Genomic DNA, 17065 nt, shown 5'->3' on the forward strand with positions numbered 1-17065 from the left:
GTATTTTAATAGACTCCATATTTTTTAATGTATACATAGTGATCAATTATTTATTCTCATATTATGTAAATTAGATATTAATTTTTATTTTTTTTAATAAATTTGACATCAAAATTTAAGTACGATAGCAATCATCGTAAATAATATTCACTAGAATAAAATTAAGTGTCCATCAAATATACTTTTGAATCTTTTTATAACAATATTAAATATTTTTTATAATAATTTTTAGTAAAAAATATTCTATTAAAATAACTATTCTTAGAGATTGTTAAAAATTGCTTACTTTTTTATAGTGAATAAATAAAGTTATACTATCTATGTCCTATGTAAAATAACCATGATAATTGTTTCCGTGTAGATATAATAATAACAATTATTTGCACTTAACCATCAATTACTTATTATTAGTATTTTTAATGATGTAAAATTTTATTCAATAATATAAAATTATTTATTTTTTTATTGGTTAAATATTGACCAAAATTTAATAAAAATATCGAGCTCCTAAATTTTTTCTATTTTGTTTTAAGGTAAAAATTCAAGTGAAGTTAACTTTACGTAAAGTTGATATCTGAAAACCGTTAAATAATTTGACTGATTTGACTAAATTTTCATCCAACAGCTATTAAATATTAACTTCATGTGAAATCGACTTCACCTAAGTTTTCACCTTATTTTAAAGGAGATTAAGTTTGTCTGATCTTTTCTTCTCTAAAAGGTATATTTTGGTAAAGAAAAATAAGGAGGGTAGGTTGTATTTGCAAAAGATAGATATTTTCATGTTCAAATGAGTAAGTGTTTTAAAAGATATAAAAATTTTATGAGAATAGAATGTTAGTGAATATTTTATAGATATTAAAAATTATAAAACTAATTACACATATATGAATATATTTTTTGTTAAAATATAAAATGCATCTTTTATAAGAATGAAATTGATGAATGCATGATATTAAAGTCAAGACTATTTAATCATTAAGTTGCTAATAATAATCATTAAATTTGTCTATTATAAAATTGGAATTAAAACAAATAAATTGAATTATAACTAATCATGATATACAGTAAAGATCCAGTTATAACATAACAGATCAGTAACTTTTTTTATTTTGTGTATAAAATTGATAACACTAGCTATATTATATTGATAAGTTATTTTATACTAGAGTGTGTGGTGACTGGTGAGATGAGTAATTTATTTGGATAATAATTAGGTTTTAGATATTTTTTTTTTAACAATTAGTTTTGTAAAGAAAAATCTCACTATAAAACCAACCATCACACTATAACAAGCCAGATATGTCTAACGCTGCATTTTATTAAAGAGATATTCATTAATGTGAAACTATTTGAAAACTAGTTAATCATATATTACTAAGACATATAATTTCTCAATGGAAAAGTCTAGGGGTCAGCAGTTTTATTGAATTTTGGCCAGCACGTAACTAGCAGAAAAATGTGAGCCATTGAATAAAATCTCACACCAATCTCACACCATCAAATCATCATTAATGACTAGTTGATGGCTAACAATCACAAAAATTGCTGACCCCTAGCATTACTCTTTATCAATATCATCTACGTAGTTACGTACATTCCACGACTTATTAATAGTCTTTATATGCTTCTTCAATATTCGATCGGCACAAGAAGTTGAATATATATTTTTTGGCTTCGCTAGATTGATAACAAAAAATTTGAATAACCTAAATAATAGACTAAAAAATTGGTCTAATAAAATTAAACAAATATTTCGCTCAAATTATTTAATTAAAAAGTTTTATTTAATAATTTAAAAATTTAGTTATATACATATCTAATAAATTAAACATCTAACATATTTTAATTGTATCTAATTAAATTTATTTTAATTAAATAATTGTTCATATAAAAATTAAAATAAATATCTGCATATCTGGCTAAAGATTAAAATAATTATTTGCATACCTACTAAAATAACAAAAGAAAGCCGCATACCAAATAATAAACGACGAGTTCATATTAGACGGAAATTTCAGATAAAATCTAGCATCGTTCGTGACGACGTAGATAGAATTCGAGTGCGACAAACTCATAATGACCGTCACTAACAAAAATCACATTGACATAAACAAGGAAGTGAGGGGGTGCAAAAACATCACTAAGTTGGAAGAGAACCTGATGTGACACTAAGGAGGCAATGGCGTCAAGAGTTTTGCAACGATGACCGTTGCGGGAGAGATATCGACGCCGGTAAGAAGTGCAAAATGGCGTCACTAATAGAGTTGGAGGAGAACTTGGTGCGGCGGTGTCAAGAGCTTTGCGACGACGACGATGATGGTAGGAGAAATTGACATCGTTGAGAGAATAGTAGGATACAAAACATATAATATATGAATGTGTAATCATACGTAGTGGTTTAGATATTAATCTTAATTTTTAAATTTTAAAATATGATAATAATTATTTAATTAATTAAAAATATATATTTTAATTCAAATTTATTTTCCCTTTTAAACGGTTATTATGTTGTTCATTATATACATTACTAGTATTTTTATTCGTAATAATATTAAGAAAATATAAATTTTTTAAAATTATGATCCACTTTATTCTGATAATATAGATTATACATAACACAAAAAATTTATAAAATTAAACTATTTTTATAAAAAAAAGTCGTAGGCTGACAAAAATCTCTGGCTAAAAAGATCAAAGTATCTGTAGATAAAAAATTAAATAATAAAATTTTTAGTTATTATTTTTATTAATAATTAATTTTAATATTCGTTATCTAAAATTTAAAATAATTTAACGTGTATATTTTTACATTTAATTAGGTGTTAACTGTTAAGTCTATTACACAAATATAAATAATTAATTTTTATACTTGCTATTTAAAAATAATATTTTTTCTTTCTATGTATATAAAAATATAATTAGATATTAGCATAAAAAAATTATACTGATAATTATAAAATTAACTCAAAATTATTTTTTTTAAAACAATTAAATCTTTATTCTAACTTTTAATTATAACATTAGTATTCTCTCCAAATTATATGTAATAAATATTCAAAAAAGAAAAATAAAAATATAGATTAGAAAGATAAGCGGTGAAAATTTAAAACTAAATAAAAAACTAAAAACCTATGTATATAATAAAATATAATAATAATATATTTTATTTAAATTATATTATTTTGTTAATTTTGTTTTCTGTAAAAGAGAAAGATAGAAAAAATAGAGAATGAAAGAAAAGAAATAGAAAGATAAAGATGAAGAATGAGAGTGAAAGTGAGGATTTGTTAATTTTGGAAGAAAAAAATTTTATTTTAACTGTAAAAAAATATCAGATGACATATTTTGATTTGTCAAGTTACTAATATAAAATATAAACTATATATAGAGTAAAAATAGTAGAGAGAAATAGAAAAATGGAGAGAGGTAGATGAGAGAATTTAGGAAGGGAGTTTATCAATTTTGAAAAAAAATATTTTTTCTCAATTTTAATAAAAGAGTGTCATGTGACACATTTGATTATTAATAGAGGTATATTTCAATTTCAATTTTAATATTTTAATTTTAATTTTAATGCAATTAAAGAATGTCATGTTGCACATTTTGATTGTCAAATTAGTAATTAGTCATTGATATTGATAATTGATAATGATATATAAAATAGATAGAGTGATTCAAAGAATGAGAAAAATAGAGAAAGGAAGAGGGAGGAGGAGATAATTCTTAAATTTTTGAGGAAAAAATTTTATTTCAATTACAATTAGGAAGTGACATATGACACATTTTTGTTGTAAAATTAGTAAGGAGGAGGGAAGAATTCTTTAATTTTAAAAGAAAAAATTTAATTTTAATTATAATAAGAGAGTGACATGTGACATATTTTAGTTGTAAAATTAATAAAAGAAAAATAAAAATTTCTTAATTTTAGAGGAAAAAATTTAATCCTAATTACAACAAAAAAAAAGTAATACGTAACACATTTTGATGGTAAAATTAGAAATATATAATAATTTTTCCTGTATTTTTCCTATATTTCCTTTTCTTCCATGCATGGACCATCCAAGCATAAGCTAGTAGCAAAAGGTGTACGGTATAAATAATTAAGTTGAGGGAGAATTATTAAGGGAATACGATGAATCTCCTTAGCTGGAATACTTTAATTTATTTAATTTCTTTTTTTTTTTTATTTCTGAAACAATGAATGGTATATCTATTTAGGATTGCAACTTTGCTTTCTACTTTCTAGAGCTAGCTAGTAATTTTATTGTTTTGATCATGAATCAATTTTGACATTTCCTTGTTGTTCCAAGACATGGAGGCAAAACTAATTTATTATTGTTTAAACTAACTAAAACAACCGTTTCTTTTTAAAAAATAAAATAAAATACTTAACCACAAAACACAACCTTAATTGATATTTACTATCTTATTTTGTTTTTATTTTGTTTTTAAAAACCTACCTAGTTGGTCGTTTAGCCATTTAAAAAAACAAACAAACACGCAGTACTACATGTCATGTTTTTATTCTGAGAAAGTATAAAAAACTAACGTTTAGTTAATTAATATGAGCTAATTTTAGAGTTTAAGTTTATAAATTTAGAATTTAAAGATTAAAAATTTATAATTTATAATTTATAATTAAAAATAAATAAAAAAATTTAAAATTAGTTGATATTGACCGAAAAATATTAGCTTCTTAGCATTATTATTTTATTATTTTATTGAAAAGTATTTTTTTCACTTTATTATTGTGTCCACTCACGCATATATTAAAGAATAATGCTATAAAATTAATACAATTTATTATTTTTTGACAATAATTAGACAATAATATTTAAAAATATTGATTAAAAATATAGTATTAGTCTCCCAAACTAAAAATATTAAATTACTAAATAAGTAAATATAAATACTAGCACATGTAAATTAAAATTGTTGGTCTTTAAACTTTTTCCTATATCAAAATCACCATTCTCAATCCAACTAACAATTTTACAAAGAAAACTTTGCATTGGAGTAATGAACTATATTCTCAACGAATTATACGCCAAATTGCTATTTTCCCTTTAGGGACAAACTACATATGTATACGACAGCTTGATTTTCCAATTTTATATTTTATTAAGGTGACAAAGTAAAAGTTAAAAATGAAATTAGTAACACAATTCAAAAGAAGGAAACTAATAAACCGCTAAAAAACACGGAGATACCTTCAACCTTAAAGAGAATGGAGGTACATACTATGTACTCATCAGTGCCATCACAAGGAATATGTCTTGTGGTTCTTGGCTTTTGAGAGAGAGAGAGAGAGGATAAATTAGTAGCAATCTATAATGTGTGCAAATTAAATATTCTGTCATATTAAAAACGATGAAAGAGGAATAACCGTGACATTCATCTTGTATATGGAACTAGAAAAATACAAATTGAGAAGTAGCAATTGAAAACAAAATGAGTAGCGAAACTAATAAAAATTGTCAGAATGCAGAATTTTATTAAATGAATTGAACGTGCTTATTGATACAGTAATATAATGTGATTTTGCTGATAAATGAAATCTAATGCGGAAGCTCCCCCCGGATCAATAATAGAGCACTAGCAACAACAACAACTAATAGTATTTAATGGCAAGAAATTGGAAACACTACTAGTGCAACTATAGCTATACATGATTCAACTCTACCCTAAAAAGTATTAGTAAGTCCTAATCAAGGGTGCACAAAACTGATGTTTGGTCGACCCGCATTCTTTTTCTCTTACTACTCTCTTGGTAGGTTCCCTGCATACACAAGAAAAACAAGGAAGAAGAGTAAATAAAAGTAGTAGAAAAGCTAATATAATGTAACTAAGATCCTATATAAAAAGCAAATACCTGTTGGTTGAGGGCATAGTAGAGTCAGAGTCAGATCTGCATTTGGAATGAACAATGGGTCCTAGTTGATGTCTGTCCAAGGTGGCCAATGTTGTTCCCATGGGTGCCTTAAGGTATGTGGCTCCTCTATACATCCACTCCTCCATTTCGTGGCTGTAAAACTCATCAAAGCCCTCTCCACACAGTGCACATCTACTCTGATCCTCTTCAGCAGGAACGCCTAACTCTTCCTCATCTTTCATTTCCTCTGTCTCCTCGGCAGCCAACAACCTTGGAATCGATTCCTTTCCCGAAGCCTCTGCACCACTCAGCCACATGCTCCCACTTGCAAACCACTTTTGAGACCCCTTCTGCTTCCGGCTTTTTGACATTCGGTTCCTAGTCACGTGCCAATCCATATGTCTACTGTGCTCATCTTGCCTTTTGAATCGGAGACCGCAGCTCCTGCATTGTCTAGGAAGATCACCGTATAAGGCACTGATTACACCTTCATGACGAACCTTCAAGATATCTGGATCGAACTCCGTCCCAATGAAATCCTAAAACACGAGTTCATTTAAATTACTATCTCAAATCAACAAACTAAAAAGGGAGGGAAATTAATAAAAGTATAGTTACCAGTCCGGCGGGTGGATTGGTGGGTGGATTAGTTACCGAGATCACACCGTGGTTCACTAGTGAACTAAGCAAATCAAGATATGCAGGTGGTGGTTGACTTGTCACTGAAGCATCAGCATGGGGATGAGACATCGTTTGTGATGGAGCAGTTGGGAGGCTTGAACATAAAGGTGGCAAGATTCCCCCATGTAAATATAAACTTTGGCCCAGCATATCAGGTAATGGATTTGAGATGGGCGTACTTATTGAGGCACCATGTCCTTGCAAAGAGCTCCCATGACTAATTTGTGTTGAAGATGGAATTTGAGGTGGAAGAAACTGTAGTTGAGGTGTTTGTCCATGATTTTGCAGGTTAGAGGAAACTGGTCCAGGTTGATTAGGCAATTGGTCATGTATAAACTGAGTTTTATTTGGGCCATGACCTACATTAGGACGTTTTTGCAATGGAAATGCTGTATTCAAGCCGGAAGGACGAGTGCCATGAGCATTGACAGCAGGGGGAGCAGCCCCCATAGTAAAGGGGTACTGTGAAGGATTAGATAGATCATTAGATAACTTCCTTTTCTTGGAGAATCTAACACTTGATTGCATAGAACTGCTGTTTCTACTACAGTCTACTAATCCTGGATTCACATCTTTCCAATCAAACTCCTCTTCTTCAGTGTCCTGCCATGATGCCAATGGAAACTTGCTCCCAAAACCATTTCTGCCAGGCTGCTCCACCAATAAAAGCTTAGTACTAGGAATTTCACGGCTTTTGTGACAACCATATGCCTCAATAAGAGCTCTTGGACTTTGACGTTGTTCATCATTGAGATTATAAGTCTTGGAAGTTTGAAATATGTTCCAATTATCACTAGAAAATCTCTTTTGTTGCCATTCATTCAATCCTCCTCCTCTTGTATTACCTACAGTTCCCGTTGAATCCAACCGATCACCACCAAGCTGTGAGGATGAAAACCAACACACGGTCAGAATGCAGCTTATCTATCTGCAGGATCTCTCTTTCTATTAACAGGTATAAACAGACACCTTTCTATTAAAACAAAAATTTGGCGGAAACATCTGATTGAGAAACACAAAATATATATATATATATAAAATTTATTTTCATCAATCATGACAAACAGCCTTAACGTATCAACAAAATCACTGATATTTTTGCATACAACACATATTTCACACAAAAGCTTACATTATCCATGATTGAACTAGAGTGTTCCATCTGCTGCAAGGATTGTGGTTTAGTGACATGTGCCCCAAGAATCGGTCCACGAAAATCATATGCCCCAAGGTGATTAGCAAAGGATTGTTGATTATTAACTGCTGGTGAAGATTGCAATTGAGCTTCAATATTGCTTAGGACAGAGGGAGGGAATATCTTTGACCAGGTACCAAAGAGACCTTGCAGAACAGAATGCAGATTGGGCTGAACCTGCCTGTATGCCTCACAGTAAACCTTGGCACACAATAGAATTGTTTCAATCTTTCAATAACAGAATAAAATAAAAATTAAATATAAGTAGAAATAACCATGCTCTAATTAACCTACTTGAGGTAGACGTAAAGAGAAGTGTTTAACATATTCCTGGCCAAAATTCTTCACAATACTGTCCAGAAGATAGAGAGAAGGAAGTTTTTTATCGGCAGGCACCTGGTAGAGGATAAATTTAAACAATTGAGGAACCATATAAACAACCGAGATTTAAATAATATTATAGCTTAGTTTTACTAATTTTCTACTGCACAAATATCAGCAAAAATGCATGACAGAATATCATTGTTATTTGCTAAAATAGAACTCAGGAAGTAACATTTAAAAAGCCATTCTTTACAATTTCTTTACAGACAATTCTCATCATGCCCTTTTTTTTATGTGGCGATAGGGAAAGTGATCTCTGAGACTCAATCTTAACAAAGGGTTGAAACTTTATTGACAAGATAAACCTTAAACCTTAACACATGTTCTTAATTACTCTGCCCCTGAGATCACCAATATATGAGATACAGCTAGGACGTGCCCCAACTTCACATTGTATGCTACTAATTTCGTTCCAGTTCAGTCAAGACCTGAAATGCGTTGTTTTATTCTTGGGCCTTAAGCTCAGTTTCGTCCTACGGGATTCATAGTGCCAATTGCTAGTTATCCGGGAAGTTATGTTATCCTAAAATTCTCTGTTCTTAGTTGAATAATAATAATAATAATAATTAGGTTAATGTTATCCTACCCTCTCTAAAATAACATGTAAGTTATCCTTTCTGATGTGGCATATTTTAATTGGATATTTATTTTAATCTGAGTTACTTTAATCTCATGAGGATTAATAATAGCTTTGGAAGACGGTGATGGCCTGACAGAAGAAGAAAATGGAACACCCAATAAGAGGGTGATACTTAGGAGACACAACGACACGACAAAAAAAAATGGGGAAAAATATTAGAAAGAGGTGGAGTATATTTTCTAAAAGAATGATTTGGGAAGAGAAAACAAGACACCCAATGAGACGGTGATGCTTGGAAGGCGTAACGACGACGACGAAAGAGTACAATGGAGAGGAGTAAACGCAATTAGAGAAAGTTTGAAGTACCTTTTTTAGAAAAATGACTGGGAAGAGAAAATAAGACACCCAATGAGACGATGATACTTAGGAGGCGCAATGAAGAAGATAACTCAAGTTAAAATAAACGCTAACTTACATGTTACTTTAGAGAGGGTAGGATAGCATTCACCTAATAATTAATGATTTAGAATCCATTCTCTCTCGCGGTAAACTCTCACGCAAATAAATCAAAGGCAAGAACAGATGGAACGATGAAGCCCGTTGGAATGAGAAGTAATGACTTTTCGTCGTGTTCGCAATCAAACAAGACCGTAAAGCAAATAAAAAATAAAATATAAAATAGGATTGGGAAAGAAAAATAAAACTTAAATGCTGATTTATGAGTAACTGCCAAAATTGAAACAACGCCCATAGAGGGACAACTTTCGACCCCAATAAAAGTAGGGTTTTCTTGTTACAAAAGGTGCGAAAAGGTGATAACTTTCCGCAGCAATGGAGACAGACCTCAAGAATCCGGTTGCAAATGACATCGGCGATGCCCTTGGCGTGTTTCCTCTGCTCGCCGGCAATGATAGTGAGATCGGTAATGATGGGGTTCACATTGGAGGTGAGTTCTGACAACAATAGCCCATAAGCTCGAACAATTTCTTCGGCAGTGAAAGCCTTGAGGTAGCCTTGGCGCTGTGGAAGTAAGGCGTAAAACCGACCCACGAGCATGGAATGAGAAGGCTTGTGCGTGATACCATTCGCCATTTGTGCGCAATAGAATTGACCAAGAAGAACTGGAGTTATATGGAATTGAGAGAAGATGAGATTGGATGAGATGTAAACCAGATTGTAGCCTCTCAATAACTATTTATAGAATCCTAAATCCCTGCCACCCAATACCCTATGTTGTTGCCGTGCGCGTCAAGTCAGCTTAATGCTATTGGGCTGGGCCTTTCTTTTTGCAATATCAGTGATGTATTCTTTTTAAAGGGAGTGGAACTGGTTCCAACTAGATTAGGCCAGAATGTCTTGCTTGGGGGAAGAGATGGTTGAAGGAAAATGGAATCAGGCATCTAACTATAACCCAAGCAGAAAAGGTTGTGAAGAATAGGATGTTCTCAAATTGAAACTTTTTTGCTTTGCTTTATGATGTTTTAAAACTTTTGAAAAAAATTCTCATTTTTTCTATGTTAAGATAATATTTTTTCTATTGATTACTTGAACTACTATTTCATACAAATTATATATCTTGTCAAAATATAGTACTTTTAAATAAAAATATACAAAAATTATATCATATATTAATATGTGTATAACTAAATTCTTTAAACAATATAAAAAAATAAAAAAGAAAGTAGTTTTATATCTCTCACTCAATTAAAAAGTTTATTTTTGTTATAATATTTATGGCATAAGTTTATTTTTCTGTCTTTCTTCCTCTAAAAAATTAACTTTTATTTTTGTTATAATATTAATCTTCTTCTTTCTTGGTTAAATGCTCACATATATATATCACATCACATAACTATATTAATTAAGAAACAAGATTCTTATCAAAATTCAAAACTTTTAAAGAAAATTAATCGAGATAATTCAAGTCAGTTTAAATAATAACTATTTCAATCATATTATTGATATGTTTAAAATTTATATATTAAAATTAATTTATTCATGTAAATAGTATCTAGAATATTTTCATATAAAAAAAATAAAATTTATTAAATACTTTAATATATTAAATTATTTAATATGATTAATACCTTTAAATATTTAAAGGACTGATTCAAATTTCTATAATTGATGAAATGGTTAAGTCTTAGAGCTTGTTTGGGTGAGCTTCTAATAAAAGATCTTATTTCGAGTTATCTTTTTTAAAAAATCTTATGGAGAAGTAAAAGTAATTTTATGTTTGGATATCTCATGCAAGAAGATCTTTTTATCTATCAATTATGTTTGGGTATAATAACATAAAAGTACTTTTTTGTTTATTTATTACATAAAAAACATCTTTTTTTAAGGAAAAAAGATCTTTTAAAAAAAATGTAAATTACAACTTCTCAAAAAAATCTTTTTTTGATTTTTTTAGTGTTTTTACTTTTATTATTAGAAATTTGCCAAACACGTTAAAAAAAAAAAAGATAATGAAAAAGATCTTTTTTTTTAACAAAATAACTGTGCCCAAACAAGCACTTACTCTTCTCTTAGATGCTCTCAATTCGAATCTTAAATAGACAACCTAAGACTAAATCGAATTAGGATGCTAATAATGTAAACTAAAAGGTTGTAAGTACCTAGTGAATTCTTTCTATAAAGATACTTAGTCAGACCATCAAAGGAAAGGAAGAGACAAATAAAACTGTGCTGAACTGTTTCATTTCCACTAAAAACCAATCTTTCTACCATAAAAGACCCTTCAACATCATAAAATATTATGTTTGCTAGCAAAAATCAGAGACATTGATTCACACATCTTAAAGAGTTTATCTTCATCTTAGGGAAAGAAACATATGCTGAAAATGAAAAATAGTAAAAAAAAAAAGGGTGAAAAATCAACATTTCTGATACATATACTTTTCCTTATGCATATCCAGAATGACAATATGCGTGCCAATTTTTCTAACCAAAAAAAAGTTTTATCTTTTAACATGAAAACATGATTACTGGTTTTCAGATAACAAATTCCCATAAATATAATAAAAACGACCAAAAATTTCAGAAAATAAAAGTTCGTACCCCAAACGAAGGTAGATCTAGCTTCGTCCATGTCGAAGCCACCTTAAATTTCATCGATGGAGGTTCCGGATGAAGCCACCGGCTCACTGCCGAGAACGAGACGGAGTGGCATCGGTGACTGCGGCAAATCGGTAGCAACGCACTGGTGAGGGATCGAAGACGCACGACGTGGAAGAGCGGTCGCGGTGAGCAGCATCGCCGGAGGAGAATAAGGTGTTGCGGATTGGCCTTGAAAGGGAATCATCGAAGATGAATGACCTAAAACCAAAAAGGTTTAAATAAAAATTTGAAATTATTAAGAAAAAAAAAACTATGAATCGAAAGAAGAAGAAGAAACAAAAAGAAGAGGCATGCATACCATTGTTGAAGGGAAGAAGAATCAGTGACCATATGCCTTCTCTGAGTTCTCTCTCTTTTTCTCACTTCTTTTCCCATTTTCTCCTTATTTCTTCCTTAGGCTTTTAACCCTCCTCTATTTTGTGAAACAAAGGAAAGGAAGAAAGTAAAGTGGACTCCGAGTAATAACAAGACACACCTAATTCCTTTGACCAAATAAGACAATTCATGCAGAATTTTTTTGTTTTATTTTTTAAAATTATTTTTATCATTAATTATATTTTTTAAGTATCATCATTAATATATTTTCATTATTAAAATTTGGTATCTAGTCATCAAGTGCCTTTTTTGCATGTTTGTTATTATGATGCCAAAAACATTTTAATCAAATGTGCAACTATTTACCAAACAGAAAAATATATATATATATATAGTTTATCACTTATTAAAATTGACGTTTTATAGCTAACTTTGTCTTTTATAAATCTTTTATGATATTTTTATCGTTTGATTTTTTAGAAATATTTTTGTTCGTACCTAAATTTTTGAGAGATATTTTTTTAGATTTACCTGTAAAAAAAATTTTTAATCTAATTTAATAGTAACTAAACAAAGTATTTTTTTCGTTAAAAAATATTTTTAAAAAATCTAAAAAATATGTTATTTTATTTTTATTAATTTTTAAATATAGTTTTATACACTCCTTTCTATTTTATGAAAATCTGTTATTAATAAAATAAAAAAATATAAAAACTCAATTACAATATAAGTTAATGTTCTAATTTAAAAATTTAAAATATCTATTTCCATTTTCATTTGAAAGTTGAAAGTGTTTCTTGCTGGAAGAACTGGATACGCTATAGATTCAGCTAAGCTACCTTGGTTCTCCTTTGCTATGCCAAACTGAACAGCAAAATTGTCTCTAGTACGATGATGGGGTACGAGGTTTGCACCTCAATCTTCAACACCACCAGCACCACTCCCACCCTTATCCCTTTCAATGATAATCTCTCCCCAGCTTGCCACGTCACCCCTTCTCCCTCTTCTGCTTCCAAGTCTTCACTTTTCTTCACAAAACACCAAAGAACAAAACTTTTCCCTCAGAATTTCAAACCCCATATCCTCCTATGCGCCTCTCTACCCAGTAAGTGTCCATTTTCCCACTTAGCATGTTCTTTTGGTTTCTTTGTAGCATTTTTTTTTTTGTTTCAATTATCTGTGCTTGAATGGGTTTTTGAAAAAGTTTAGTTTTTTGTTGTCTATTTGAAGTGATAAAGCTGTTACTTGAATTGGGTAGTAATATACTATGAAGTGATTGCCACTTTGTTGTTGTTGTGGAGGAACATGAATGTTCTAGTATACTTAATCGTTGAGGGTGTAAGAAATTAGCTTGTTAATAATTTGCTTTCTGTAGAGCACTAGTGCTAACTATATGGCAGAATAATAGTGTGTATAGTCGACTAAATCCCCATTTTGGTTCCTGAAATTTACGCAATTACTCATTTTGGTCCTCGAAATTCAAAATTACCAAAATTGGTCCTCCAGATTCAAGTTCGGGCACCAATGTGGTCCCTTGACTCTTTCTGGCGATGACTAAACAAATGGAATGCTGAGATGGCACCCAACCTACCACGTTGGATGATGAATAAACGACTTCGTTTACCCTTGGCACCTAAACAAGTCAGAAATGTCGTCGCTTTGTATATGAAGGGAGAAGAAATGATAGAGACCCAAAATAAAATATTCTTTTTCTTCTCTACCTCCACTATTCTTCATTTTTGACTTGTTTGGGCGCCAAGAGTAAACGACGTCGTTTACTCATCATCCAGCGTGGTAGGGAGGGTACTATCTTAGCACTCCATTTGCCTAATCATCGCCAAAAAGAGTCGAGGAATCATATTGGTGCCCGAACTTGAATCTGGAGGACTAGTATAGGTAATTTTAAATTTTGGGGACCAAATTGAGTAATCGCGTGAATTTCAGGGACCAAAATGGGGATTTAGTCGTGTATAGTCCATTTTCTTGTATCTTTCTTGTGTCCTGTTTGTGAAGGGTTTTCAAACTATTTTATTTCTAGGAGTGATTTTTTCGGGTTCGTGCATAAAATCGAAATTCCATTTCAGGTCCACAAGCTAGTAGCGCGTCGACAGCTCGAGTGGAGGAGCAAGAGGAGGTTGAAATTGCAAAGGGATACACTATGACTCAGTTTTGTGACAAAATCATAGATTTATTCTTGAATGAGAAGACCAAATCAAAGGAATGGAGGAAGTATTTGGTGTTCAGGGAGGAATGGAACAAATACAGGGACAACTTCTACAACAGGTGCCAAAAAAGGGCAGACATGGAGAAAGACCCAACCATGAAAGAAAAACTCGTTTCATTGGGGAGAAGGGTGAAGAAGGTAAATGATGCCTCTTTAGAATGTTGAATTTATGAATAGGGCCTTTTGTTGCTGAATGGAAGTTGGAAACAGCAAAGATTTCTTTTTGTTATTTTTTTTGAAACTATTGGCCTTTTGTCATGAAAACAAAAACTCAATCCATATTTGCAGATCATTTCATTGCGTTGCATGTTTCTTCTTAACTATTGTATTTTGTCAGAAACTGAAAAGTATAGATTAATCCATAGAAAAATTGTGTTCATATCCAGACACATTCTTGGTTTAGAGCTTCTTTCGTCGATTCTGTTTGATCAGGAGTAAGCATTGCAGATTGATGATGAAATGGAAGGACACTGTGACCTTCTCAAGGAGATACAAGATAGCCCTACTGACATTAATGCCATAGTCGCTCGAAGGAGGAAAGACTTTACAGGAGAATTCTTCCGCTACCTTAATCTCATTGCAGACACATTCAATGGCTTGGAGGATCGTGATGGTAAGTTGGAGACTATATAAGAGTGCAAGAAATCGTATTATTTTTTGGCCAAAATAAAAACTCATACTTTTTATTATATCTCAACTTGCCTGTTTCTTATGTTGGACTTCTTGTTTAATAGCTATTGCGAGACTCGGGACAAGATGCTTGTCGGCTGTCCGTGTGTATGATAATACTCTGGAGAATGTCGAGACGTTAGATGATGCGCAGGCTAAGTTTGATGATATCCTTGATTCTCCTTCTATTGATGTAGCTTGTGAGAAGATCAAAAGCCTTGCGAAGGCAAAGGACCTTGATTCTTCATTGATATTGTTGATCAATGGTGCTTGGGCTAAAGCAAAAGAATCTACCACAATGAAGGAAGAGGTATGATTGTGAAGTTTGATGTTGAATGGTTTTGTTGGTGTTCTCCCACCATCTTCCAAGAAAGACAAACGTATGCTTAAAATTATGCAAACCAATAATGTTGATGCTTTAAAAACATCAAACAAAGTAGATTGTGTTCGCATCGTGAGCTGATATAATTTCCATCTAATTGTATCTGCCGCTTCTGCGTTTTTAAAAACATTAAAGTGTTGTTACCATGAATGTTTCATACAGGGTCTTAAGATCTAACTGGAAATGTACTGAATTGATTGTTCTGATTCTTAAATTGATCTGTACAAGATGGAACTCCTCCTACTTTGTTCTTCTAGCATAGAATCCATGGTGCCTTAAACTTCTTTTTTGCTTACAAGTTATCCTTAAACTGCTTGCTGCATGTCCCACAACCTTGCTCTCTATATTATGCAGGTGAAAGATATAATGTACCAATTGTACAAGGCTACAAAGAGCAGCTTAAGGAGTATTACTCCAAAAGAAATCAAGCTACTTAAGCATCTGTTGAACATCACAGACCCCGAGGAGCGATTTTCTGCATTGGCAACGGCCTTCTCTCCCGGCGATGAACATGAAGTCAAGATCCCCGATGCTCTATACACGTGAGTGGGTTTCCGACTTATTCAATCAAATAGATAAAAGCGTTTTACATTGACAATGCATAGAAATCAAAACTCTTTGAAATGCATCTTCTTTTTGTAAATATTGTGATCTCTAATCTTTATTATGTGATTGTGAAGTACCCCAAAGGAGCTGCACAAGTGGATAAAGATCATGCTTGATGCATATAATCTGAACAAGGAAGAAGCAGATTTTAGGGAAGCAAGGCAATTGGATCAACCAATAGTTATGCGGAGATTGCTTATTCTGAAGGAGACTATTGAAGAGGAATATCTGGCAAAACCCCCCATTGAGAAGGCTGAGCCAATAGAGGAGTCTAAATTAGATGAGTTTTAAGGCACTAGCAAGTTGAAGCAGAGAAAATGATTAAATGTGAGGGAAAAAGGACTTGTAGACTTTAGGATAGTGTATGTTTTAAAATTTAGGAGAATTGTATTATTAATCCATGTTTTCATGGCATAATTTTGGATAGTATTTCTTTTAGGTACAAATTAATAAAGCATCTCTCTAGCTACCTATTTATATATATAAAATATCAACAAATGGAAACCTCAACCTTCTGCCACCAATAAGGTTGTTGATAACCCAAGCAAGAAAACTATGTTATATATGCAAATATTTTTTCATTTAGCCTTAAGAACCTTTTTAATTGATAAAAAGGGTTTCTTGTGACTGCATATAAATTATATTTTTAACAAGTGCTTTATGGCATGATTAAGATGCTAAGAAAAGGAAATATAATACATATATACTTATAGCATTTCGTACGACACAAGGGAAGTTCACTTTGAATTTCTGAATCATTACTCTTCAGATACTGATTAAAAGTTTTAGAAAATAACAAAAATAAAATTGTATACACCACAACCATTGCAATTTTTAATTCTCAAAAATGAAGGTTCTTGTTGTCATTATTACAATATCAAAGTTTATTCTACTCGAATTCATTTATTATTTATTTATCTATATATTACTATAATAATTAAATTCGATTGGATTGAACTTGAATCCAGACAGACTTGTTCAATTTAATTGGTTAAATTACATTTGTATAAACTTTTATATCAGAGATATAACCA

General features: G+C 31.2%; 2 protein-coding genes across 3 annotated transcripts; one reads left to right on the forward strand and one right to left on the reverse strand.

Moving 5' to 3' along the window:
• Positions 1-5477: 5477 nt before the first annotated feature.
• LOC112799987 (polyadenylation and cleavage factor homolog 4-like) lies at positions 5478-12291 on the reverse strand. 2 transcript variants are annotated; one of them, XM_025842009.3, is made up of 8 exons: positions 12134-12291; positions 11776-12033; positions 9559-9836; positions 8046-8147; positions 7689-7952; positions 6494-7438; positions 5876-6414; positions 5478-5782 (listed from the first exon to the last, which is right to left on the reverse strand). In XM_025842009.3, exons 2-8 carry the CDS (start codon positions 11804-11806, stop codon positions 5698-5700), a joined length of 2244 nt encoding a protein of 747 aa, XP_025697794.1. In that variant the 5' UTR covers positions 11807-12033; positions 12134-12291; the 3' UTR covers positions 5478-5697. The 2 variants fall into 2 exon arrangements, with proteins under 2 accessions (XP_025697794.1, XP_072052281.1); XM_072196180.1 differs by lacking the exons at positions 9559-9836; positions 12134-12291.
• LOC112799988 (uncharacterized protein At4g37920-like) lies at positions 12277-16519 on the forward strand. Its single transcript, XM_025842012.2, has 6 exons — positions 12277-13255; positions 14235-14512; positions 14822-14987; positions 15109-15353; positions 15780-15967; positions 16106-16519. Exons 1-6 carry the CDS (start codon positions 13042-13044, stop codon positions 16320-16322), a joined length of 1308 nt encoding a protein of 435 aa, XP_025697797.1. The 5' UTR covers positions 12277-13041; the 3' UTR covers positions 16323-16519.
• The last annotated feature ends 546 nt before the right edge of the window (positions 16520-17065 follow it).

The sequence above is a fragment of the Arachis hypogaea genome, chromosome 5 (genome assembly GCF_003086295.3).
Source record: "Arachis hypogaea cultivar Tifrunner chromosome 5, arahy.Tifrunner.gnm2.J5K5, whole genome shotgun sequence".
In the NCBI taxonomy this organism is placed as follows: domain Eukaryota; kingdom Viridiplantae; phylum Streptophyta; class Magnoliopsida; order Fabales; family Fabaceae; genus Arachis; species Arachis hypogaea.